This window comes from Gossypium hirsutum, chromosome D12, assembly GCF_007990345.1.
Source record: "Gossypium hirsutum isolate 1008001.06 chromosome D12, Gossypium_hirsutum_v2.1, whole genome shotgun sequence".
NCBI classification, from domain to species: domain Eukaryota; kingdom Viridiplantae; phylum Streptophyta; class Magnoliopsida; order Malvales; family Malvaceae; genus Gossypium; species Gossypium hirsutum.
Genome location: NC_053448.1, coordinates 2,702,149 through 2,729,540, shown reverse-complemented (window position 1 = coordinate 2,729,540; position 27,392 = coordinate 2,702,149). Strand labels below are relative to the sequence as shown.

The following is a 27,392-nucleotide window of genomic DNA, read 5'->3' as shown; positions in this document are numbered from 1 at the left end:
CTAAAAAAAAACAAAAAGGAAATAGATATATTTTAAGAGACATGAATAAAGAAAAAATAAAATAATTGATGAATGATATAAAAATAAAAATGGCTGTTTTCAATGTACATATATATGTATGAGCAGGAGAGTTTCACAGATGTTGGAAAATATTATTAAAAAAATGAAAACAGTAGGAGAGTATGAGCTGCAGTAAAAAAAAATACAATCTTTCTTGTTTTTCTCGTGATAAAATGTCAGAGTGTCACGTAAACAAACATAGCGCCGCGTGCTACATGCGAAATGCTCATAATCTCTTGTCTTAAAAACGTGGGTCCCCCCTTCTCCGCTACTGCATTTTACCATCCTTACGATGCCGTGTTGCTGTGCATAATATCTCCACCCCACAGTCCCACACTCCAACTTCTCTGTTTCCCTGTCTCCTCTAAGCTGCTTAAAGTTCTCATTTTCTTTCTTCAACCCATTACAGTTTTCTTGCTTTCGTTTCTTTGCCTTCGCTGGGTTTTTGATTCTAATGGAAGATGGAGAGTGGGTTTTGGTGCGGAAGCCCGCAGAGAAGGACTTTTGGAACCCCACCTCCATGGACCTTGCCGACACTTCCAAGCCGTTGAAAGTTACTTTCAGTGGGCCTGCCAAGCACTGGACCGACGCAATTCCCATCGGAAATGGTCGCCTTGGCGCCATGGTGTGGGGCGGCATTGCATCGGAAACTCTTCAGCTCAATGGTAATTAGATTCCAAAACCACCCCTTAGCCCTTACATGCTCTGTTTAGAAAAAAAGAGAGAGGCTTCTTTTAAAGATATTATTTTCTATCCTTTCTTCTTTATATTATTATCTTTGTCTTTGGCGACTATAAGGAACGATTGAAGATTTGATATGCTGTACTGTGAATCAGTTGCTGTCTTGTAATGTATATAAAAGCAAATTGAATCAGCCATTGTTGTTTGAATTGCTGTGTAGAGGACACATTGTGGACTGGGGTTCCAGGGGATTACACGAATCCGGAGGCTCCAGCCGCCCTAGCGGAGGTTAGGAAACTTGTTGACAATGGTGATTATGCTGAGGCTACAAAAGCAGCGGTCAAGTTGTCAGATCATCCCTCTGATGTATGTTTTCTCTTTCATCCCTTGCATATCTATTCTTTTATTCACGTATGCAAAATTGCAATTGCAACGGGTTTGGATTTTCACATGTTATTCCCATTTGGAAACCATATATCCAGGTGACATTTGAAGTTTAGATACTAGAAAACCCTTCTTTCGAATTGATGGGTTTGTTTTATCACCACAACATGGGGCTTGAACATTATATTTATATATGTGCGTGTGTGTTATTTCCAAAGAGATTCTATTTATAGGGAACTTTTGAACATCAACCGATTTTTTAATTTATGGAATTCATCGCTTTCTAATGATATGTTCTGTAATTATGAAGGTTTACCAGCTTCTGGGGGATATCAAGCTAGAGTTTGATGAATCACATGTGAAGTACACGGAAGGCACATATAGCAGAGAGCTTGACTTGGAAACTGCAACAGCAAGAGTGAAATATTCTGTTGTTGATGTTGAATTTACGAGGGAACATTTTGCTTCGAATCCTGGTCAGGTTATAGTAACAAAGATTTCTGCAAGCAAACCTGGGTCACTTTCATTTACAGTTTCTTTAGACAGCAAGTTACACCACCATTCACAGGCAAACGGGCAAAATCAGATTATATTGCAGGGAAGTTGTCCTGGTAAAAGAATCCAACCAAAAGTGGGCTTAAATGAGAATCCAAAGGGAATTCAGTTTACTGCAGTTCTTGATTTACAAGTTAGTCAAGGAGGTGTTATACATAATATAGATGACAAGAAGTTGAAGGTTGAAGGTTCTGATTGGGCTGTTTTGCTTCTGGTAGCTTCATCTTCGTTTGATGGTCCATTCACTATGCCTTCAGATTCTAAGAAGGATCCCACTTCGGAGACTCTCAATGCATTGAAATCTATAAAAACCTTGTCATATTCTGATCTTTATGCCCACCACTTGGATGACTATCAGAATCTTTTCCATCGTGTATCTTTGCAGCTTTCTAAAAGTTCGAAGAGCAATTTAGGAGATGGCTCTTTGGAGATGAAGGAAGTTAAATCTTCTACAAAAAATTCACATTTCAGTGAAAGCAACGATGGTGCAGTTTCAACTGCTGAGCGGGTGAAATCTTTTCAAACAGATGAAGATCCTTCCTTTGTGGAGCTTTTGTTTCAGTACGGTCGGTATTTGCTTATTTCTTCTTCACGACCTGGAACTCAGGTGTCAAACCTGCAGGGTATTTGGAACAAGGATATTGAGCCAGCATGGGAGTATGTTTTCACCACCTCTCTCAAACATAACTTCTTGCTTCTTTCCCTTATAGTGCTTTCATTAAATTTGTTTTTTTCTGCTTGTTGCAATTTCTTCCTATCTGTTGTAATGTGCTAGATCATATATTTACATATGGGTGGTACAAATCTGCTTCATGTATTACTTATGCGAATATAATATCTCAACAAAAGTTACCAACTAAAGAAATTTAAATTTCACTCATATTCTATATCTGGATTTGATAATAATTTCCCCTTTTTTTTCTCTTTGCCAGTTGTGCTCCTCATCTCAATATTAATCTTCAAATGAACTATTGGCCATCCCTTCCTTGCAACCTTAAAGAGTGCCAGGAACCTTTGTTTGATTTTATTTCCAGTCTAGCAATCAATGGGAGTAAAACAGCAAAAGTAAGTTCCCTCTGTTATTTTTCTCTTCTGAAAGTCTGCTTAGTGCATCTAAAATTTAGTTTCCTGGCATACTTCCTTAGACATGGGATTCTCTTTAAATTTTGTTGGTGCTAACCTCTGAAGATGTTGGCTTGTGATTTCATCACCTTAGTTTTACATCAAAATTACATGTCTGCTCACCTTGACATCTTCAATAAAGCTAGCACTATGACTCTTTAACCTTGCAATCTCAAGTATCTGTTTTATTGCCCCAAAATTTCTTTTTCCTTTTTCTTCCTGGATTTATGCCACTTATGTCTTAAAGCATCTTCTAATCGTAAGCTTCCTTATTTGGTCACTGAATGTTGCAGGTGAATTATGAAACAAGCGGTTGGGTTGCACATCAAGTGACTGACATATGGGCAAAAACATCACCAGATCGAGGTGAGGCTGTATGGGCTTTATGGCCAATGGGGGGAGCATGGCTCTGCACTCATTTATGGGAACATTTCACCTATACAATGGACAAAGTAAGCTCCTGTCTTTTTAAAATTTTGGCTTCTAATTCTTTGTTTTGCTCTCAAGTTTCTTGTCATCAACTTCACTGCAAACTCTTCAAGAGGCCATTCAAAAATGGTTCATCAGGATGATACTTCATATTTTTTGTCTGTTAGAAGGATTTCTAATATTTTTCTGATTAATTAGGATTTTCTAAAAAATAAGGCATATCCTTTGTTAGAGGGATGTACATCATTTCTTCTGGACTGGTTGATTGAGGGCCCTGGAGGCTATCTGGAAACCAACCCATCAACTTCTCCCGAGCATATGTTTGTTGCTCCTGATGGCAAGCCTGCTAGCGTAAGCTACTCGTCAACAATGGACATTGCAATCATAAGAGAAGTATTCACTGAAATTGTTTCCGCAGCTGAGGTGAAGTTTTTATTTCATGCTATCTAAAACAGACCAACTTTTCTATTTCATATTCTTCATATCTTTACATGCTAATTAGTTTCTTAAAAGGCAGGTTCTGGGAAGAAAGGATGATGCTCTTATTGGAAAAGTCCGTGAAGCTCAGGCGAAGTTACCACCAACAAAAATTGCTAGAGATGGTTCCATTATGGAATGGGTATGTCAACATATGGACCCTGATCTTTGTTGAAAGTTATTTTATTTGTGTTCAACAAGGTAGATGAAAATATTCCTTGCTTTTGGAGCAGGCAGTAGATTTTCAGGATCCAGAGGTGCATCACCGGCATGTATCACACCTTTTTGGCCTGTTTCCAGGGCACATGATTACTGTTGAAAAGACTCCAGACCTTTGTAAAGCTGTTGATTTTACCCTCTTTAAAAGAGGTATGTGTGTGACAATGAGTTCATGGTGAATATGCTAATCTTTACAATGAAGAAATAAAGTAACATAAATTAGACATTTCAGCAATATAACTTTAGAATTTTACTAAAATTTTGAAATGCAAAGACATGTTAGGCAGTACTTGAATTGATATGAAAAGCGCTTGTTATCTAGTTTCCTACATTATGTTTGTGTTAAGCACGTTCTTTTCAGAAATTTAATAATCATAGATTGATTGATTCTAGAACCACTAGTTTATACAAACTGTTACATTCGTATAATGAGAACCTTGATGACTGTTGCAGAAGTTAGAACCAGAGACCGAATAAACACTTATATTGCTTTCAACTATACCATTAATATGTTTTAAGCAGTATGCTTACGCTTTATGTAGTCTGAAACAGGGGAGGAGGGTCCAGGATGGTCAACAACATGGAAAACTGCTTTGTGGGCACGTCTTCATAATAGTGAGCATGCTTATCGCATGGTCAAGCATTTAATAAGTTTGGTGGATCCAACTCATGAAGCTGACTTTGAGGGAGGACTCTACAGCAACTTGTTCACTGCACATCCTCCTTTCCAAATTGATGCCAATTTTGGGTAAGCAGCATTGTTTGGTCATGTTTCAGAGATTTTTTTATAATTATCATTTCAACTTGCCTAGGATTAATTCATGCTTCAAATGTAAGATTTGCAATGAAATGTCTTGTTTCCTTTCCTGATGGTTGTGATGTCTAATTAACTGGCACAGAGAGGGGAGGGAGTAAAGTTAATGGGACTAGATGCACTTTTTGGACACTGGGTATTTGGCTATATGAAACTGTTGGGAGCTATGTTACTAGGACTAGGGTGTAAGAGTGTTAATATGGGTATATTCAATTTTTTTAGGTAAAGGTAATAGAGAATTTCTAAATTTGTAAGAATTAAATTACTAAATAATCTTATTTCATTTGTTACGTATGATCTTGTTATAATTACATATACTTTTAATATTCTTCTTCTTCTTCTTTTATAATTATTTTTTTTAATTTATGAACTCCTAGTAATCTAAAATTTTCCAAAAATAAACATTTATCTAAACAAATAATTACAAATCCTAGCATGTTGAAATGATGCATTTTAAAATGTTAGAATTTCAAAAATCTTTAAAATTTTAAAATTCTTCCTCCAAAAGAGTCATAGAATTTGGGATCCAATTGAGTTATAAATCCTTTAAATTAGAACTTCATTGAACTCAGTTAGTGTTAGTACAGGAGTAGCATCTAATATGCAGCTTTACACCAGTTTTTCAGCAGCAGTAGCAGAAATGCTGGTTCAAAGCACCATGAAAGATCTATACTTACTCCCCGCTCTTCCCCGGGATAAATGGGCCAACGGCTGTGTGAAAGGATTGAAAGCACGCGGTGGGGTGACAGTCAACATATGCTGGCAAGAAGGTGATCTCGAGGAATTTGGGCTTTGGTCGATGGAAGAGAACTCTGTCAAAAGATTACATTATAGAGGAACAACAATCACAGCAAAGATATCAACTGGAAAAGTTTACACTTTCAATAGACAACTAAAATGCGTCAAGACATACTCCTTGTAGGAAGCGGTTTTTTCTTGAACATCGAGATCAATGCTATCTCCATGTTGAGCAATGCATATTTTTTTGTTACTCCAAATAAATTTTGCAGAGGAACTTGGGGTTCTTTTGCTTACTTTGTTCCATTCATTCCATCTTTTCTTTTCTTTCTCTTGCTTCTTCTCTTGTCATGGTTGTTAGCTTCGAAGACATTACATTTCCTCTTTAGGATTGTAGCTTTTGGTTTTCAATTGTCATTGCTAAGTTGGAGATATAGGCTATAAAGATCAGTGATCACCATTGATTTTCCTTTATTTGGCTTTCTCCTATAGGCTTTGAACTATACCTTAATTACCAAATTGGTCCTCAATGTATTTTTTTTGTCATGAATAGTTCATATGTTTTATGCCGTCACTTGTGGCCTCTGGCTATAGCACTGTTGAAATAAAAAAAGCACGTGGCAAAAAAAATAATTGAACTTAATTTTCTTTTTGTCACTCTTTTTCCACTCTCTCTCCCAGTAAATTTATCCCAGTTGATGACATTTGCTTGCAATATGTCATCCATGCTAACCTTACAACCAACAATCGACCATGACTCAAATTAGATGGTGAGGGCAGAAAGAATAAATGCGAACGCATTAGTTAGTTGTTACAGCAAATGCTTTAAAGGATACATTGTAAATTACAAAGAATTTATGCTTTGCTTCTTTGCTACCATTCAAGTGAAGAACTAAAATATGCAATCACAAAGAAATTTCGCTTTGCTACTATTCAAGTGAATAATTAAAATGTTCAATGAGATTTTGACTTGGAAACTGCAACAGCAAGAGTGAAATATTCCGTTGGTGATGTTGAATTTACGAGGGAACATTTTGCTTTTTAATCCTGGTTAGGTTATAGTAACAAAGATATCTGGTAGTGACGGAGTCAGAAAATTTTGGTGGAGGGGTAAGAATTAAATTGTATATTTGTACGATAATAAAAATTTAATTTCACAATTTTAATAGTTTATATTTTTATAATTTTTAAAGGATTAAATTAAATTTTTATTATTTTTGAGGGGCCAAAGTACATTTTACCATTATTAATTTAAAATTTTATAAATTATAAATATCCTAAATAAAAAAAATTATATTTTAGGGGGCCGGGCGCCCACCAGCCCCCTTGGCTTCGCCACTGTCTGGAAGCAAACCAGGGTCACTTTCATTTACAGTTTCTTTAGATAGCACGTTACACCACCAATCACAGGCAAATGGGCAAAATCAGATTATAATGCAGGGAAGTTGTCCTGGTTAAAGAATCCAACCAAAAGTGAATTTAAATGAGAATCCGAAGGGAATTCAGTTTGCTGCACTTCTTGATTTACAAGTTAGTCAAGGAGGTGGTATACATAATATAGATGACAAGAAGTTGAAGGTTAGGATTGGGCTGATCTTTAGGCCCACCACTTGGATGACTATCAGAATCTTTTCTATCGTGCCCCTCTGCAGCTTTCAAAAAGTTCGAAGAGCAATTTAGGGGATGGCTCTTTGGAGATGAAGGAAGTTAAATCTTCTACAAAAGAAAATCACATTTTAGTAAAAGCAACAATGGTGCAGTTTCAACTGCTGAGCGGGTGAAATCTTTTCAAACAGATGAAGATCCTTCTTGCAGGGTATTTGCTTATTTCTTCTTCATGACCCGGAAGTCAGGTGTCAATCCTGTAGGGTATATTGAGCCAGCATGAGAGTATGTTTTCACCACCTCACTTAAACATAACTTCTTGCTTCTTTCCCTTATAGTACTTTCATTAAATTTGTTTTTTCTACTTGCTACAATTTCTTCCTATCTGTTGTAATGTCCTAGATCGTATGAGTGGTACAAATTTGCTTCATGTATTGGTATGAAAAGCGCTTGTTATCTAGCTTCCTACGTTGCGTTTGTATTAAGCACGTTTTCTTCAGAAATTTAATAACCATAGATTGATGGATTCTAGAACCACTAATTTATGTAAATTGTTACATTCTTATTATGAGAACCTTGATGGCTATTGCTGAAGTTAGAACCAGTGATCGAATAAAGATTTATATTGCTTTCAACTATAGGGTAATATATTTTAAGCAGTATGCTTACACTTTATGTAGTCTGAAATAGGGGAGGAGAGTCGAGGATGGTCAACAACATGGATAACTGCTTTGTGGGGGCTTCTTCATAATAATGAGAATGCTTATCGCATGAAAAGCAATGTGTATTAACTAAGCGGAAAGTTAAGTCAATTCACTCACGAACAATTACATACCTATTTACAAAGGTGTTAGTTAAAACGATGTCTTCCTCCATCAAATATATAAAGAATTTTCGTATTAGAATCATTATCACAATCATCAAGAATCATACAAACTCGTATTAGAATCATTATTGTATTGCTCTCAATTCAATTTGTGGACATGGAAAACCAAATGCAAGGTAGGAGATTATTCTCAAGGAGATTAATTCAAAGTGAAGTGGACCGATGTGTATTTTTTTTCCCTTTCATGTATGTTAGTGAGTTTTTTGAGTTTCAAGAAGGGCGTTTTTTTTTCATGGATGTTATTGATAGCTTGGGAAAAGTGTGGACGGTTTTGACAAAATTCCACACTCATGAAGTCATTGGAAATTATGTTTCAATTGATTGGCCTCAATTTTCGAATGAGAAAGGACTAAAACCAAATGATGAAATCACTCTTATCGCAAGATCTCTACAAGAAGGCGGCAATGGAGGGCCTCAGCACGAATTCAAAGTTCTGATTAAAAGGAAAATAAGATTGTTTGGGCAAGATATTTGGGGAGAGGTCATGGTGTAAATTGCCAAAAGCTTTTTACACCATTGTTGGGGTAACCATTAGAAAATAAGAATAGATACCAAAACTATGTCTTTCTATACCAAATATTTCCTCATTTTTGTTTCATTTTCTCATGCACTTATATTATGAACGTACCCTAGTTTGATATGAATAGTTTGTTAATAGTAAGAAAGTAAGATAAATAAATTACAACATTTTATCATTGAAAAAGAAAACATAGAGCGCAAAAAATGGTTAATGAAAAAGAAAATATATAATCTATAAGAGTAAGTAATGGTAATTTTCGAGAAAAAACTAAAAAAAAATCAATTTGTTGATTGCAAAATCGGCCCTCAAGAGATTGTTGAGCCTTGCTTTTTTCTCCACCTAATATTGTAATTGTTCTGATGATATCTCTGGTGGAACATTAATTCCTCCAATTATATGGGCTTGTTCATAAAATCCCATTTTCATATAGGTTTATTACTTGGATTGAATATTTGAACGGGGCTTGGGCTATATTGCTTTGTTATTTATTCGCCGTGATGATAACCTTAATACATATTGAATATCATCAGTCTTTAAAGATTAATTTGGAGTTTGCATAAGTAAATATTATGTCAACAAATTATTTGTGTTAATCAAAATTAATTTTCATTTTGTTGGGATTTAGGGTATGAACTAAAGTTAAATTGACGAAAGTCGTGTTTGTTCACTAGTTGAATGAAAAGTTAAGTCAATTTACTCAAAGACAATTACGTTCCTATTTATAAAGGTGATGTCTTCCTTTATCGAATATGTAAATGATTTTGTATTAGAATTATTACCATGGTCATCAAAGATCGTATTGGAGTGTTTGTATTATCCTTAATTCAATTTGTAATTATTTATTTTCATGAATTTTATTGATAAACGATTTTTGAGAAAATTCCAGTGTAAAGGAACTTTTGGAAATTATGTTTTAAAGCAGTGGCTACAATTAGTTGGTATATCGTACAATCTCTACTTCTGATTTTGCGGTAATGAGAGATGAAGAGTGGATTATGGTGCGGAGACCCACAGTGGCCGATCTCTGGAACCCATGCTCCTCGGATTCAACTTCAAGGCCACTGAAAGTCATCTTCAACGAACCCGCCAAGTACTGGACCGACGCCCTCCCCGTTGGGAATGGTCGTCTTGGTGCCATGATTTGGGGTGGCGTCGCTTCCGAACTTATCCAGCTCAACGGTGAACTAATGCTACATTTTCCTTTCGCTTTCTTGTCAAATCTTATCAAATTCTCTTTAATAACTTGTGTTACGTTTCTGAATGAGTGAATAATAAGACCATTAAAATGAATATACATTACATGTGGTGTCTACAAATTATCAATGAAACTAGTAGAAAATGACTATCGTTAAATAATTTTGTAGAGGACACACTTTGGACTGGGGTTCCTGGAGACTATACAAACCCCAATGCTCCATATGCTCTCTCAGAGATTAGAAAGCTTGTTGATAGTGGTGAATTTGCTGAAGCTACTGCAGCAGCAGCCAAGTTGGTTGGAAATCCTGCAGATGTATGTTACTTATTTTCCTTATTATTATTATTATAAAAAACTTGTGTGAAGGCGTTGTAAAATTATAGAATTTGCCAAACTATTTCTTTGATTTAGGAGTTAAATTCATGAATCACAGATCTCAGTTTAATTTGTTCTACTGGAAAATATTGAAATTGTTCTAAGAAGCTTATCTGGGTGATTTTTGCCTTTTAATGATGGAGGTTTATCAACTACTTGGTGATATCAAGCTGGAATTTGATGATTCTCATCTGAATTATGATAAAGAATCGTATCAAAGAGAGCTGGACTTGGATAATGCAACTGTGCAAATAAAATATACTGTGGATGGTGTAGAATTTTCCAGAGAGCATTTTGCCTCTAATCCCGACCAAGTAATGGTAACGAAGATTTCTGGGACCAAGCCTGGGTCTGTATCCTTTACTGTATATCTGGACAGCAAGTTAGATCACCATTGTAAAACGAACGGTGAAAGCCAGATTATAATGGAAGGACATTGCCCAGAAAAGCGAATCCCACCACAAGTGTATGCAGATGACAAGCCAAAGGGTATCCAGTTTTCTGCTGTTCTTGATTTAAAGATTAGCAAGGGGAATGGCATTGTCCATATTCTAGATGACAGCAAGTTAAGGGTTGAAGGTTCTGATTGGGCTATTTTGTTTCTGGTGGCATCATCTTCATTTGATGGGCCATTCACCAAGCCATCAGATTCTAAGAAGGATCCTACTTCAGATTCTCTCAATGTCCTGAAGTCGATTAGTAATCTGTCATATGTTGATCTTTATGCTCATCATTTGGATGACTACCAGAATCTGTTCCGCCGTGTCTCACTGCAGTTTTCAAAAAGTTCAAGATCTGTTGTGTGCCTCAAGAAAAATCGTAGAGTTCCAACAACGGCTGAGAGAATAAAATCTTTTCAAATGGATGAGGATCCATATCTTGTCGAGCTTCTGTTCCAGTTTGGCCGGTATTTACTTATTTCTTCTTCACGGCCTGGAACTCAGGTGGCAAACTTGCAAGGAATATGGAACAAAGATCTTGAGCCAAAATGGGAGTATGTCTACATTCCGTTTCTCTTATTTTTCTCATTTAATCTTGCTTGTGTGATGTATGTCCTGTGGAACATTATATCTACAGCCATTATATCCATCAAAGTATTACTTGGATTGTGACTGGTTCTGTTACCTCTGTCCTCAGCTCTGCTCCTCATTTGAACATCAATCTTGAAATGAACTATTGGCCTTCCTTGCCATGCAACCTTAGTGAATGCCAGGAGCCCTTATTTGATTTCCTCAGTTCCCTATCAGTCAATGGTCGTAAAACTGCAGAAGTAAGAGTCTTCCCTTTAAACTAAACCTGCTACACTGATTTAGTCTTGTAAATATAACCTGTTTTTACCTGCTAAATTACATGGTTGGAACTTGGAATCGAGCGTTCTGATTCCTGCAATGACTTGAAAGTCGTAGGTCCTGCATTTTGATATGTAGATATCTGGCTTCTTATTAGGGTTTTTCTTTACTGGGAAACGAACATACTGCCCTTCCTCCTCTAACCTAGAAGCCATAGTTTTATAACAGTAGACCTTGACAATAATAGCTTATGGCTTATGAGGTATATGTTCCTCCTTTTTCTATTTTACATTTTTTCATATGAAAATTTCTTTGTAACACAATCTAACAGGTCAACTATGAAACAAGCGGTTGGGTTGTACATCATAAATCTGACATATGGGCAAAATCATCAGCAGATGCTGGTGATGTTGATTGGGCATTATGGCCCATGGGTGGAGCTTGGCTTTGTGTTCATCTGTGGGAGCACTACACATACACCATGGACATTGTGAGATCCTGATATTTTTGTAACATATTTCCCATTTCCTGGTAAAACATCACCATAAAAACTAGTTCCTCGTTAGAGGAATGCTATTTCTGTTATCTCAGAATTGTTTTTCTTGCTGCTGTTAAGTGCACAATATGAAGTGCCTTCATAGCCAAAACTACAAGTTTATGATTCTTTTATCAAATGAGAAGAATTTACTAATTTTATCTTGCAGCATTATAATGCTGATACTATCATGTTCTTAACACACAATACATTATGAAATGACTTTTAACTATTAAATATGTCCTATGTTTTTAGGATTTTCTTAAAGACAAGGCATACCCTTTGTTGAAAGGGTGCGGGCTATTTCTGTTAGATTGGTTGATCGAAGGGAAAGGAGGTTATCTTGAAACTAACCCATCAACATCTCCTGAACATGACTTTATCGCTCCAGATGGTAACCGTGCTAGTGTGAGCTATTCATCAACAATGGACATGGCAATCATAAAAGAAGTCTTCTCTGTGATTGTTTCAGCTGCTGAGGTGAATCCCTTATTCTAAACTTAACAAGAAGAATCCGAGTTCTCCATTTCAATAAACTCTTTATGTTGGTACAGGTTTTGGATAAAAATGAGGATGATTTAGTAAAAAGAGTGCGTAAGGCTCAATCGAGGCTTTACCCAACCAAAGTTGCTAAAGATGGTTCCATCATGGAATGGGTATGTCAGTAACTCCACAAAGTTTAAAGCAACTTTTCAAGACCTTGATTTTGAGTCATAAGTTAGTGTACCAAAACTGTTGATATTTTCCGGTTAAGAACTTACCTGTTTGATAGACAGGCACAAGATTTTCAGGACCCTGATGTGCATCACCGACATCTTTCACACTTGTTTGGGCTTTTTCCTGGACACACAATGACAATTGAAAGCATGCCAGACCTTTGCAAAGCTGCAGAGAATACACTTCATAAACGAGGTTGGTCTGTGTTTGCTATCTGGATTGTTTATTTAGTGTTTCTGCACTCCTCTACAATATTGGTCTATTGCATCCAGTCTACACTCTGCAGTTAGTGTCCTTTGCTTTTTTGGTTTTCAACATGTTGCTTCTCTATGGTGATAGTTTATACTTGATCCTCAAGAGTAGGGCAACCTTGCCTAAGACAATGTAAAACATAAAAATAATGAATGTATGTCAATATTATTTGTCAAAATATGAGATTATATAATTTATTGCATGTGAAAGATTGTTTGTACAATGTCATGAAGGAATGTCCCAGAATCAACTTCTTTGCTTAAAGGCTTAATTTCTTTGCTTAAAGGCTTAGTTTGTACAACTTTGGATCCTATCTTGTATAGAATATAGCTTATAAGTTCAATTTTTTTATTGCATCAACTGTTTTCGTGCATTCCATTAGATTAAATTTTAGAGTTCAAGCTGACTATTTTTGTAATAGTCGGGTAGGCTTTTCTCTTATATCTTCATCATTTTACCAGGAGAGGAAGGACCAGGATGGTCGACCATGTGGAAAGCTGCTTTGTGGGCACGTCTTCATGACAGTGAGCACTCATATCGGATGGTGAAACATTTAATATACTTTGTGGATCCAGAACATGAGAAAGCTTTCAAAGGTGGAATATACAGTAACTTATTTGCAGCACACCCTCCTTTCCAGATAGATGCCAACTTTGGGTAAGCTACACCGTCTGTTTTCTTCGTCAATTAGATATGATCACTAAAGAAACAGTATTCAGTTGACTTTTTGAACCAATTTGGTTTTAGCTACTTCTGGTTTCAAACATTCAAAAAATATGAAACTGAGTAAGGTGTTATGTTTTGTGAATTTGGGTGTCAGTTTTACTGCAGCAGTTGCAGAAATGCTAGTTCAAAGTACCTTGGAAGACCTATACTTGCTTCCTGCTCTTCCCCGGGATAAATGGGGAAATGGGTGTGTGGAAGGATTGGTGGCACGTGGAGGAGTGACAGTCAACATTTGCTGGAAAGAAGGAAATCTCCACCGACTAGGTCTTTGGTTGAAAAACCGGAAATCTTGGAGAAGATTCAGATTACACTACAGAGAAACTATGGTATCTGTAATCCTATCATGTGAAACAATGTACACATACAATGGACGGTTAGACTGTGTAAATACTTACTCTTTACTGTAATAAAAAGATGGAATATGGATCCTTTTGGTGTTTATGTTCAATAAAATTGAGGAACTTTGGCTCCTCCTTTCTGCTTCAGTTGTTGCCCTATGTCTCCTTTCTTTGACTGTTATCTGATATTCTAGGCCAAATGCTAGCAATCTCGTTGTTTAGAGTTTAACTACATAAAATATCAAAGACGGTGCACCAAAACAGAGATTGATTGTAAACCACCAGATATTTAGCTCAATTGGATCGGCCTCCTCCATTACAGGTGCATGGAATAGCTATGGACATGCTGCGTTTTCCTTTTGCTGTGTTCTTTCATTGCATTGCATTGATGGTTTTTATTTTTGGTAAGGTTTCTAAGTGAAGAAAAATGTGTTTCAAAGGCCTAGGCAGTCTGGATCAACTAGAAGCATTCGAAAGGCCCAAAAAGGCTTCAAATGTTCAGCCTACTAGAATTGGCAAAAGGGAGACAAAACACACCCATCCCCTTAAACCCTAACCAAAACCTTTCTGAATTACTACATCCGGCTTCTGTCGTGTCTTATCACTCTCCGTAATTACGGTTCCGTCCAAAAAGCTTCAGTGGGAAAATGGCTTGGCGTGGTGCAGGATCCCTCTCTCGCTCCGTCATCTCTGCCGCCAGAGCTCCATCGCTCCGCACCCCTCCGCCTATGCCTCGCGTCCGTCCCCCTACTTCCTCAGCTCCCCGCCTTCAGTCACGCCGTCTATCCTTCGCCCCTTCCAGGTCTTTTCTTTAAACTCCTCTTTTGGCTCTGCATTACATGGAAGTCGGGAATAGAAGCAAAGCGGCTTAAAAGTTGCTAATTTTCAGTTAACATTGATTTTTATTGTAAAATTACTAGAAATAACTCTTGGTGGAAAATTATTTCCTGCGAAAGTAATTCAAATCCGAGTACCGTATTGGTTTGAGTTTATTTGCTAAATTTCTATTGCCTCGTTTATTGGTTGGAAAATATAGCAGTAAAATTATGGTATGTTTGAACATGAATTTGAAAATTTGAGTTTCCCATAAATCCTTAATTGCATTTTTTTAAAAGAATCCAAGTTTTCAAAACGTAACCTAAATGTTTAGTTTATAGTCCAAATTCCAAGTCTCGTTGTTTTCTATCAATTAAATGATTTTAGTTTCTCCTGTTTCAAGTAGGGTTGTTAAATTTCTAAGGCCATGTAAGTTTATTGGGATTCATACAAGTTAATAAGGGCCCTTTTTTTTTATGAAAAAGAAATCCAATTTGCTGACATTTTCTATTGACAAAATGAAATGGCTAAAGACATTTTGGGGTTTCTTATGCTTGTTTCAGGAATTTGGGAGAATTGGGATGTGTCCAGTCGTTCTTGCCTCTACATAACTTGGTTCCCATGGCTTGTCTTACTTCGCATCTTACTGTTAGCGTGCGGGCTTGTTGTGAGCTGTCTCATGGTACCTTCTGTCGTTCTTGTCAGGATCGCTAGTAGTCTCTTTGTGAGTCTTACTATATCTAGGATACATGGAAAAAGAATTGATGGAACGGAGTTTTTCCGATTTCTTTTATTCACTTCTCTTGAGTCTTTTATGACTTTCAACTATGCAAAGTAGATACTTGGTTTTTTATAATTGCTTTATGATTATTGTGCTATATTTACTAAAAAGACGTAAACTAGGTAAATTTCATAAATTTGGTTAATGAGAAGGAATTGGGATTGGGATTGATAGGGAGGAATGGAAAAGATGGGTGATGCACGTGGACTTTCGATCAGCTAAAGGAGAGAATGATTCCACCTTGTAGGTTTCTTTTATTATAAACCTTTTATTATTATCATTATTATTTTACCCTTACTGTGAAAGTATAAAGAAATGTACCTTAATCAACAGTTTTAAAGTAAACAGATAAAATTTAACCTTTTTTCTCTCGTCTTGTTTTAAATAAATGCTTTTAAGTGATCTACCTCTTTTAAATGTTGGTCATTGGGTGTTGACACTATCAAAGGCAATTTGATAAAAGAAAAGGTCAAAAGGCCTAACGTTTCCTTGTTCAGTCCGTACAAAATGCTATTACCTAATTATGGTGCAGCAACATAGGAGCAATGATCTTGATATGGTCTCTACCCTTTTAATACTTTTTTTGCAGGACTATGCTTCGATTCATGTTTTTTCGTCCTTATGAGTGTTAGATTTTTAACTGTTGCACCTCTTCTTTTTTTCTTTTCTTTTTTTCGGTGTGTTAAAACCATAATAATATTAGAAAAGAAGAATATGTCTTTACCTGTTTAACTTTAGCTGTTAAAATATGTGATCCGTAGCAGTTTGTTGAACATTGTTTTGCTGATTTAGTGCTTCGCACCCTATTGGAAGGGTAGGAAGGTTTCTCTACTGAATCTCATGTTTATCTTACAATTGTCATTGGTATTTACAGTAACTGCCAACCACTAGTATTAGACATTCAAAGAGCATTGAAATGCTTGCACTCCTAGATTCCGCTATACTTCAAGCTAAATTGTTCTCTAGTTAAAACAGTGACAAGTTAGGGTGGAAAAATGTTCCTCACGTTTACTTTTGGTGATCACTCAAATCACTTTGCTAACTTGTCACAGTGACTGGGGAATCTTGTGCTTTTGGTTCTTGTTGAAGACTTCTGTCATTGACTAGTTGCTTGAAGAAAAATTGATATCGATAATAGTTTGTTGGTTGAACAACATTTGGTAGACAAGAAATAAATTTGATAGGCCTTGAGGTGAACTGCTATCGGAAGTGTTGAACCTTATGTGATAATTATTTGTGCCTCCATTGCAGGTACTTGAAAGGCCATGGATTAGCACTGCTGAGTGTAACAAGCGAATTGAGGGAGTCCAATATTAGTTTGTCCTGTGGGGGTCAGAGGCTAGGTACTCTTACCATAAATTATCCAAAAAAAAAAAAGTTATGTTTTATGCTACTGCCAGGAAAAACCTGTAATTTTTATTTTTCTTGTATGATCGACCTGTAGGTACTTTAGTTGCTCTTATTGATCAATAACTTCATTTTTGTGATGCATGGTATTGGTAGCTTAACGAAACTGTTGTTTAGTAATTTTCAATGTATGATTTTGCACATAAGAGATCCACTGTGATTGCATGAATTAGCGGACATTTTATGGAGTATATTGTGCCTGTTGAGTTTTGGCCAGCACTTATGTTTGCACATGGGGTGCCTGTAATGAGCAGAAGCAGCTCTTGCTGTCAATTCATGCAGCATGACCCACTTGAGCGACATGTTTGTGGAGCAATTATAGCTCCATCTTTGAGGTTTGGTGGATTGTCCAAAGGCCAAAACTGTTGGTGTTCTAGTGGGTGATGGTCCATGTGCATCAATCCCTTGGTTTCCTATTTCCACTAACTTCACCTTCCTCCATAACCTTTTTATTCTGGTCAAAACAACATTTGAAAGTCAAAATGTAGACCAGGCTGCATAACTAAGCCAAGTCTGATGTTCCTGTTTTTGAGGTTTTTGGTTATGAATCATAGTTTCTTGTTCCATCTACATAAAATTGAATGGATTGTTCAACTAAGTTGAGTTCTCAAAACATTCATCAAGATTCGGGGTGGGATGTGCTTATCTATATTTAAAAAAGGTGGTTTTGAGTTTATGTGTATATAGGAGAGTTGGTTGCTGCGCCCACATGCAAGCTGTTGAGTGCCCGCATTGTGGGGGACGACTCTTTGTGGATAACTGATCCCTGGATCCAAAGAAAATGAAACATGCGTACTTGCCTTCTATATCCCCACTGACACGTTAATCAACAGTCGGTGCAATAAAGACTTGCTCTTCCCTTTTTGATAGACACTAAAATAAAATTCAAACAAATTTAAACTAGTCGTAAATTCCAAAATACTGTTAAATTAGGTCAAGATTTGTTAATTAGTAATTAATTAATCAAATGAAAGTAATAAATGAGAAGGGTGGATGGGTTCAAATTCTGTGGCGTCACAATCAGAAAAGCAGCCAACCAGTTGGGTTGGCAATGGCGATTCTGAGGTGGTGCAGAAAGCAAAAATAATAAAGTGCTTTTTCTAGAACTATAGAGAAGTGGTTAAAAAGTTATGAACATCATTCTGAAGACCACCTTCGATTTCAGTAGGAGTCATTATCATCAAGGTTATGGATGAGTAATCAATCATCTCTTATCCCACTCCGTCAGCACCATTGTTCTTATTCTGTCGTATTCTAGTTTAGAGAATCCATTGAAAAGCAATGCATGGCGGACGTTGACAATTAATTAACCCACACCAAGTCTTTAAATTCTTTACCCCCTTTTCATTTACCTTTTGCAAATCTCAATAGCAAAGCTAATCCCATTTTTTGCGGCGAAATTATTTTCAACAAAGTAATATGAATTATTCTTTTGACGAAAATTTTGTGGCAAATAATCAAGTTTTTTTTACCTACTTTTTGACAATTATTCTCTCATATAATTGTCGAAAATAGTTTAACCTACTATTCATTCATACCATATCTTTTCTAATGAAAATTTGCGACCATGTTACAATCTCTCTTTTGTAGCTTTAATTGAATGATGAACAATATTTTAGTTCACAATTGTAAATTACATTCATATAAAATCAATTTGTTACTATACATGTTGTGAAGCTGATGTGGCTAGACTTGTGTCAACATAAAAACCATGATCGTCTGGCATAATATGAAATTTTTAATTGGCAGTTTTAGACATTATATTTCAAATTATTTTATCTTGTAAAACGTAGCAAACTTTAGGTATAGGATTGTGTGAAGATTCCTCAAGTACAATACAAGAGAGTTGTGTCTTGATCAAAGACTATAAAAGCTAAAGAAAATAAGTCTTATGATGTTTGAAGTCTCGACCGATATCTCAAAATGAAGATAAGGTAGATAGAACAATGTTTTGAATGAGAAATGAACCACACCTTTGAATTGGTGATAAGGGATAACATTGATCTAAAAAAAAGTCTATATTAAACATAAAATAACTCCACTTCCAAACAAAGTTTTGAGAGGAAATTTTAGAGTGTAAAATATTTTCATCGAGGAACTATTGCGTGAAGAGAGTTCATCATTTTGAATGATTAGTTAGAAAACATTCACTTGGTAATTAAGATAGTAAGTGTGAGAATCAAACTAAGATGTACAAAGATGAGGTTGCAACTTGAGTGAATGGGTTAGGCTTAAATCATCAAGTTAATTGTACTATATGAATTTTAGTGGATTGATTCTCTAAGCAACACTCCACAAATTTAGGTTAAGTTCGAACTGCATAAACATTTCTTGTGTGATTAATTTTCTTATAGTTGTTCTACTAGTTGGGACCACAACTCTTACCACAACCTAGCCAGGTATACAATCATTTGGTGACTCTAAACCCTACATTTGGCCGGTTCACATAGAAGCCATGTAAAAATGATGACCAATAACTTGACCGCCACTCCTAGATAGATCAAACTACTCATGTTGGAAAGCTAAAATGAAAGTCTTTATCAAATCTATTGATGAAAAGGGATGGAAAGTTGCGATAACCTTCACAAACAGTTGAGAAGATTCTTAAGCCTGAAGTTACTCGGACTACTAAAGAAAATAAGGCAACAAACTACAATTCCAAAGCCTTGTATACTATCTTTAACGGGGTGGATCTATAAGAATTTTAAAGGATTTCAATATGTGTATCAGCAAGAGAAGCATGAAATATCTTAGAGATGCACATGAATGAATTTCAAGAGTGAATATGTCAAAACTCCATATGCTCACGACTAGCTTTAAAAATTTACACATGTCTAAATCTAAATCTATCTTTTATTGTTATTCTAGACTATGTGATATTGTTAATAAGGCTTATGCTTTGGGTGAGATATATTCTAAATAAAAACAAGTTTGTGAAGTGCGAAGATCACCACCAGAAAAGTTTGGCATAAAAGTTGTTACCATTGAGGAAACCAAAGATATCAACAAAATGAGATTAGGTGAGTTTATTAGGTATTTACAAACTTTTGAAATGAATCTTGAAGAGTCTAGACATGAAAAGAATAAAAGAAACAAAAACTATGGTTTCTTTGTATAAAAAAAAGTGAACACATTTACAAACATAATTGATGAAACTTCTGTAGTTGTTGAAGATTTGCAAAAAGAATTAGCCTTGTTGACTAAGAACTTAAACAAGGTCTTCAAAAGGTACTCTATAAAAAGAAAAAGTCTAGTGAGAATAAGGGAAAGAAGAAGCTTTATTTTGCTAATAAAAATCCAAAAAGAAAGGAAAAGACATCTAGTGCCATGAATGTGAGGGGTATGGTCATATCCAGGCAAAATGTGCAAACACACTAAAAAAGAAAAGAAAAAGTATTTCAATATCACATGGAGCGATGACTTTAAAAGTGAATATGATCATATAAGTAATTATGTTATATTTTCATTTAAGTTCAAAGGTACTGATAATAGTGACAATGATGATAATGATGCAGATACACAATTAGATTAATCCTATAAAGTCATACTAGAAAATGGGATTTGTTATGTAATGTGAATGAGAAGCTCAGTGGTGAGGTTTCAAGTCTCAAGGAGAAAAATTGTAAGCTTACCTAGCTTGTGTAAGAAAAGGAAGTTCAATTGAACAAAAACAAAACAAAACTTGATGTTGCTAAAGAGATCTCAAGAAGCTTTTGACAATAAGTGAAAAACTTGATGAAGTCTTAGCTACACTTAAAAAAGAAGTTAAAGAATATAGGTTTGAGAATTATTGGTAATCAACTTTGCAAAATAAACCTCCTACTTTTATGAAAGTAGGAACATCAAGTACCCCACTTGAAGACATGACCAATTTGAAAGGAGAATGGTACCTATCTATCACTATCATGAATTTGTTGGGCATATAAAACCCATATGTTACAAGATTTTGAGAGATAAGAAAAATCATTTATGGCACAACTAAAGTGACCATAGGAGCTGCCGCAACAAGGAACATGCTTATAGATTATATGGAGACAAATGAGCATAAATGTTTTATCATTTCTTACAGAGCAATGGAGGCTTCTACAAATACTCTATGGTATTTTGCCAGTGGTTGCTCAAGATATATGGCTAGAGACATGGCAAATTTTAAAGATATTAAAAGTTACTTTGAGGGTAGAGTTACTTTTGGAGATGGAAAAAAAGGAAAAAGTTACAAGAAAAAGTACATTGAACATTGAATATTTTCCTAATCTTAAAAATATGTTTATTGTACAAGGATTGAAAACAAATTTGATAAGCATTAGTCAGCTATGTGATCAAGGCCTCCATGTAAAAATTTAATAAAGATAGCTGGAAGTTAATTCATGAAGAAAATGTTATAATTATGAAGAGTATCAAAACCTTTGATAATTGCTATAAGTAACTACATATGCAGTAGAGCCTTAATTCAAGACGGGGAGATTTAGCATCAAAAGCTAGGACATGTAAGCTATCAAAATTTGCAAAGATTAGTTAAATATGATCATATTTAGGGACTTCCAAAGCTTGATAGTGAAATATCTAAACCTTGTGGAAATTATGTACTAGGAAAGCAACATAAGATGTCTTATAAGTAGTTGCCACATATAGTGACAAAACATCCATTGGAGTTACTGCACATGGATTTGTTTGTTCCAATGCAAATAGAAAGCATAAGAGTAAGAAATATGTTTTCATTTATGTTGATGATTATTCAAGACTTGAATTCTTAAAAAACAAATCATAAGTTTCAATAGTTTTGAAAGGTTTTCTACCAAATTGATGACTGAGAAGAGTAAAATAATTAGGAAGATCAGTCGTATTAGAAGTGGCAATGGTCGTGGTTTTGAGAATGATAAATTTGTAAGCTTTTGTGACATATTTTGGATAGCTCAAGAATTTCCAACCCTAAATACATGTCAATGGAACAGGATAGTTGAAATAAAGAAATAACAAAGTACTTGATAAGCTATAAAAGTAACATATTTTAATCTCATTCTTAATGCGTTTTTGGATGATTATTTATGAAAATTAGTGAATTTGATGTTTCTAATCCTTTAAATTCATATTTCTATACTTAGGAGAATATTTGGGAGATAATGGAGCGAAAAATGAGCCAAAATCAGACAAATAAAGCTATTTTCAGGATTCAGACAGCCTGGGCATTTTCACACGGGCTGGACACACGCCCCTGTGCCAGCTCGTGCCAATTTTGCACCCTACTTCCCAAAATAATACTTGTAAGAACAAACTACCACAAAAGAGAAAAAAGATGTTACACTACGTTTAGCCATAAAATCTATCACAAATTAAGGATTATTTCACTGTATTTTTCATTTAGAAATAGAATATAACCTAAGACACTAAACTTCTATCCAAACTAATAGCCAAGGTTATTTCACCAAAAAAAGAGGGGAAAGAGAAAATCTAAGTCTACTCCACCTCCATCAAAATTTAAAAAGCAAAAGAAAGTTGTGGCTGAGAAAGAAGCTCCATGCTTTCTTAATAGAATCTACATGAATAGGATGAATATCCTACAACAAAAACATTTGATAGAAGAGAAAAAATATAAATATTGAAGATTTTGCCAAAGTTAGAGTGGTGCAAGCCTTAGAAAAACTGAGTTTGCTGAGTACAACCAAATGTTTGTTTCCCTATGTAAAATATATTTTTCTTGAGTTTTATGCCCACTTGAAGAAGGATATTGCAAACAATGAGTCTAGAAATTGTATGATGGTTTATGTAAGGGGACAATATTTTGATTTTAATCCTCTATTACTTATGTTCTTTTTTGGAATTTCTAAACATGAGGATGAGTTTGATGCTAATTGTAATAAAATGTCCACTATTATAACTTTAGAAGTTTGAACAACTTGGAATAAAAAGACTGGATACCAATTTTGAGCTTAAGTAAGTTTTATGTTGCATTACACAAACTAGTCATCTGCGACTAGATGCCAACTTCTCATAATGTATTTTTAATAAAGGCCCTAGCTCTTCTTCTTCTTTACAAAGTTGGTAATGAAACCAAAGTCAACTTTGGTTTTATGATTTTTCATCAAACTATTAAACATGTTGAGATAGATGAAGTAAGGTCAGGCTACCTTTTCCTTCATTGATTTACCAACTCATCATGAGACATTAGAATGTTATGTTTGATGATGATTTACTAAAGCCACTCCCTCATGAATTGAAGTATAATTCTAAATTTTACACTAAGATTCATATGGTTGATACTATCTTAAATATAGTTTTAATTGCTATAGAAGCTAAATAAGAACTTGTTGGTGTGGAATTAGTTGCGCTTACCTCTGATGACACAAATACTTTGACACGTGCACAATGTGCTTTGAGCTTGAAGAATCCTATAATTGGTTTAGATTTCCTCAACTCCCTTCTACTCATTAACAAGAGGAAGGTTGATGTGTTGCAATATATTCGTGACTCAGAGGTTGAAGCTTCGTGCTCACCCTTTTTCGATTTTTGTCAAAAATGGGAGTAAGACTTAAGGGGAGCAACTAAAGAGCAATCATTTGATTTATGTTCTATGATTTTTTTTTCTTCAAGATTGCTTGCTTTTGTTGTTAGGGTAGTTATTATTTTTGAACTAAACTTTGAACTTTGTTATTGTTTTTTCTGTTAGGGGAGATTTGCAAAATTTTGCTTATTAGTTTGAATAATTTCCATTGAATCATTTTCATTGAATTTTTATTAATTTTGTTTTAAACCCTACCCTTGATCATCTGGCGTAAATAATATTTTTGCTAAACTAATGATAAGAATGAGCTTATTAGTTTAGTGGTAAGATTTTAACTTACCAAAAGGTCTAGAGTTTGAATCCTATGTGTGCAAAGTAAATCTAAGTTGCATAACAAATAGATTCAATGGATATTTTTTCTTTTTAAATGTGTGAATAATCCCTAAAATTCCTTCCTCACAACCATCTCTTTCTCCCACTTTTCACTCTAGTTGCTGTCCACTTTTCCACGTTTCCATTCTTTTCTTCTGTTTTGATTTTCATTATTTTTGTTTTATTCTTTTTTTTATTCTCTCTTTTTCCATAATTTCTCTGGTTTTCTCTCTTTTCCATTCATTTCGTCTATTGCGTTGCTTTGGTAGGGGTCCTTTTGTTTGATTCCTTTTTGGCTAACCCAAATTCGGTGTTATTGGCACTCCTCTCAATTTTGGTGTTGGTTGTGCGTGATTATGGTGTCGGGTAAGAGTATGGATTTTCTGGGATGATGTAGTATTTATGGTTTTTGGGTTCGGTAGTGAAGAATTAATCCTTCAAATTGTATTTAGCTTTTAACGTGAGATTTTGAATTATGATTTGGCTTTTCTATGTGGCATAGGTTTATTTGTTTCTTTGGAAATCATTGTTTTAGGTGAAAATCTTGAGATGAACGCTCCTCCGACGACTTAGTTTGTGTTATAAGTCGTTTTCTTATTAAGGGTAAGCGATCGATGCGTTTTTAGGCTGAATTTCGATGTTATGAATGTTTAGTTAGTGTTTGCGGCTGAGTTAGGGACTCGAAATTTAGCTTATCATTGTTAATTTTCACATTTTGAAATGTTAATTTAGGTACGGAAATCCTCGCTATTGTGATTGCATCAAAAAATGATCAAGTATGTAACGAAAAATCGAAAAACTAAGAACAATGCAAAGTCAAAAAGTGGATTGTCAACACTACACAACCGTGTGTTAGGTTGCGTGAGCCACACAGTCATGTGACAGGCTATGTGCTAAACTGTGTGAGTGATACGGTTTGGGTTAGTTGGGTCGTGAAAACCACACGGGCTAGGCCAATTGTGCCATGTGGGCCCCACGAACGTGTGGACCCATTTTCTGAAAATTTCACCTAGGGCTGTATTGATCTGTGATTCATATTTAGTCACTCTGTAGAGTCTGTACTTTATAAAAATGACTCTGAAACATGAGATTTGATCAACTGCTTCTAAAATGTGAAATTTGTATATGATCTATAATCTGATAAGTTTGATAGCATGTTTTGATGTGAAAAGTATGCATAACATATGTACATTTCTTATCTTATGGTACTTGCATGAGCATTAGGGTGGGAATATTAATATGACGGAGGAAGTGTTGACAGTTTAATTATCTGCCTTATCTGGTGCTTTAAACCACACATATTAGTTATGGTGGTTTGACTACATATATCTGAATCTAGAGGTTTACCACGTATTATTATTTGGTAGCTTGACTGCACTATTTCTGAAAAGTGACATATGTTCACTTATTGGTGTGTGGGGTCGGATGGGTATTTGACACCCTAAGTGGTGCATAGGGATGGACAAGGATGATGTGTAGTGGTTGGGGGTAGGATCTAATTATGTATTTGATATTGCATCTGTTTCTGTAACTGTTACTGTACGATTTTGGAAACTCGGATTGGTTTTCTCGCATAAGATGGTTTGATTTACTAATAATTGAATTTTTTTGGACTTTTGATTTTTGGATAAATTCAGTTAAAGTTTTCTGCATGACTTCTGCCAATTAAAATAAACGCTTGATTTTCAAAGTTAAACGAGCTAAGGATTTTCTGCTGCAAATTTGAAAAGAGTTTTACAAATGTTAATAACGAGAGTTTCAGACTATGCTTAATCGAAAAAATTATACATTTTCACTTATCAAAGTCACGGTTTTCAACTTATCAACTTCGAAATTTTTGCTAAAAAATTAAGTATCAAATTAAGTGCTTCTCCGTAAAATAAAAAAAAAATTTGCACGCCTGTTTTTCTAAATAACATGTAAGAGTATTGTCAAAAATAATATTTTTGATTCACATGATTTCGAAAGCTAGATTTCAATTTTTGGGTTTTTAGACAAGCTAATGTAATTCCTCTAGGTTCGGCCATAATGTCTAAGTCGAGTCTGGGGTGTTACATATTCTATCTTAAAAAATATAACAAAAATTATGCACTTAGATTAGGTATAAAATTGTGTGAAGACTCCTCAAGTACAACAAAAAAGAATCATGTCGTGATCAAATACTATAAAAACTGAAGAAAAAAAAGGCAGATGATGTTTGAAGTCTTGGTTGTTATCTTAAAATGAAGATAAGGTAGATACAATAACATTTTAAATGAGGAGTGAGTCACGCCTTTGAATTGGTGATAAAGGATAACATTGATCTTAAAAAATGTTTATATTAAACATAGAATGGCTCGACTTGCAAATAGAGTTTTGAGAGGTTATATTAGAGTGTAAAATATGTTGAATAGGAAACTGTCATGTGAAGAGAATTTATCATTTTGATTGATTTTTTTGAAAAGGATTTCTAGGAGATTGAGTTGCAACTTGAGTGAAAGGGTTGAGCTTAAATCATCAAATTCTTTGTACCATGTGAATTTTAGTGAATTGATTCCTTGAATAAAGCTTTGAAAACATAGGTTAAGTTTAGACTATGTAAACAATTATTGCATTATTAATTTTCCTATAGTTGGTTTACTTGTGGCCACAACTCTTACCACAACCTAGTCAGATATACATTTACAATTTACAACTCTCAAGAATATTTTTTTAAGATTTTATAAGTAAAATATTGATAAGTGCTAAAAGTAACATGTTTTAATCTCATTCTTAATGCATTTTTGGGTGATTATTTAATGTTAATGGTGAATTTTATGCTATTAAGCCTTTAAATTCATGTTTTATACTTAGGATAACCTTTGGGAGCAAAAGAAGCGAAAAACGAGTGAAAATCAAAAAATCAGAGTAAACTACATGAGCCACATGGGCTTACTCCTTCCACACGACCTGGACACACGGCCATGTGAGCCACACGGGCTGCCATACCGCCGTGTGGCAAGCTGTGTCAATTTCACGAATTGGCACTTTGAACTACAAGAAAACACATTTTTTAGGTTTTCTAGGCATTCTAAGACGTATATATGAAAAAAAATAAGAAGATAGGAGAGAGTTGTCATAAAATACTCAAGAAAACAACTTGAAAAACACCATTGAAGCCAATTTTGAAGTAGATTTGCATTAAGATTGAATATTCGCATTTGATTTATTAGGAGATTATCATGAGTTTCTTTATTTTTTCGGTTATATTGTGTTTTGGATGTTTTTATTTTCAAGTGTGAACTAATTTTCTAAATACCTAGGGGAGATGAACCCTATGATGAATTTTGTCTTTTAATTTTTATTCTACACAACAAATACTTAAATCTTGTTCTCAGTTATGTGTGCTTAATTCTTAGTTTGATATTTTTAGATTATTTATCCATGTTTGATATGCTTAAATTAGAGGAGGGATAGACCCTGTTTAAGAGTAGATCTTGCGTAATTGAGTGGAGTTGCATGCAATCCTAGAAATAGGATGACATAAATCTATCATATTAAAGTAAAATCTAATAGGGGAATTCATAGCACGAGTTAATGCAATAATAGGGGTTTTAATTAGAAAGAAATTTCAATTAATCA

At 34.9% G+C, this 27,392-nt stretch overlaps 3 protein-coding genes across 6 annotated transcripts; all 3 read left to right on the top strand.

The window, feature by feature from the left end:
* The first annotated feature begins 266 nt into the window (after window positions 1–266).
* Window positions 267–6,122, top strand: LOC107916529 (alpha-L-fucosidase 2). 2 transcript variants are annotated; one of them, XM_016845797.2, is made up of 10 exons: window positions 267–725; window positions 962–1,107; window positions 1,436–2,337; window positions 2,613–2,745; window positions 3,096–3,254; window positions 3,430–3,654; window positions 3,749–3,850; window positions 3,942–4,077; window positions 4,480–4,675; window positions 5,360–6,122. In XM_016845797.2, the coding sequence occupies exons 1-10, from the start codon at window positions 515–517 to the stop codon at window positions 5,661–5,663; spliced, it is 2,514 nt and encodes an 837-aa protein (XP_016701286.1). In that variant the 5' UTR covers window positions 267–514; the 3' UTR covers window positions 5,664–6,122. The 2 variants fall into 2 exon arrangements, with proteins under 2 accessions (XP_016701286.1, XP_016701288.1); XM_016845799.2 differs by lacking the exon at window positions 5,360–6,122 and having other exon boundaries at window positions 295–725; window positions 4,470–4,675.
* Window positions 6,123–8,891: 2,769 nt separating this feature from the next.
* On the top strand, window positions 8,892–14,064 carry LOC107916530 (alpha-L-fucosidase 2). Its single transcript, XM_016845800.2, has 10 exons — window positions 8,892–9,669; window positions 9,855–10,000; window positions 10,204–11,054; window positions 11,198–11,330; window positions 11,681–11,839; window positions 12,140–12,364; window positions 12,439–12,540; window positions 12,661–12,796; window positions 13,315–13,510; window positions 13,674–14,064. Exons 1-10 carry the CDS (start codon window positions 9,465–9,467, stop codon window positions 13,984–13,986), a joined length of 2,466 nt encoding a protein of 821 aa, XP_016701289.1. The 5' UTR covers window positions 8,892–9,464; the 3' UTR covers window positions 13,987–14,064.
* Window positions 14,065–14,351: 287 nt separating this feature from the next.
* On the top strand, window positions 14,352–17,041 carry LOC107916531 (uncharacterized). Of its 3 annotated transcripts, XM_016845802.2 has the most exons (4): window positions 14,386–14,719; window positions 15,297–15,415; window positions 15,689–15,757; window positions 16,766–17,041. In XM_016845802.2, the coding sequence occupies exons 1-3, from the start codon at window positions 14,565–14,567 to the stop codon at window positions 15,709–15,711; spliced, it is 297 nt and encodes a 98-aa protein (XP_016701291.1). In that variant the 5' UTR covers window positions 14,386–14,564; the 3' UTR covers window positions 15,712–15,757; window positions 16,766–17,041. The 3 variants fall into 3 exon arrangements, with proteins under 3 accessions (XP_016701292.1, XP_016701290.1, XP_016701291.1); XM_016845803.2 differs by lacking the exon at window positions 15,689–15,757 and having other exon boundaries at window positions 14,352–14,719; XM_016845801.2 differs by lacking the exon at window positions 15,689–15,757 and having other exon boundaries at window positions 14,380–14,719; window positions 15,297–15,457.
* The last annotated feature ends 10,351 nt before the right edge of the window (window positions 17,042–27,392 follow it).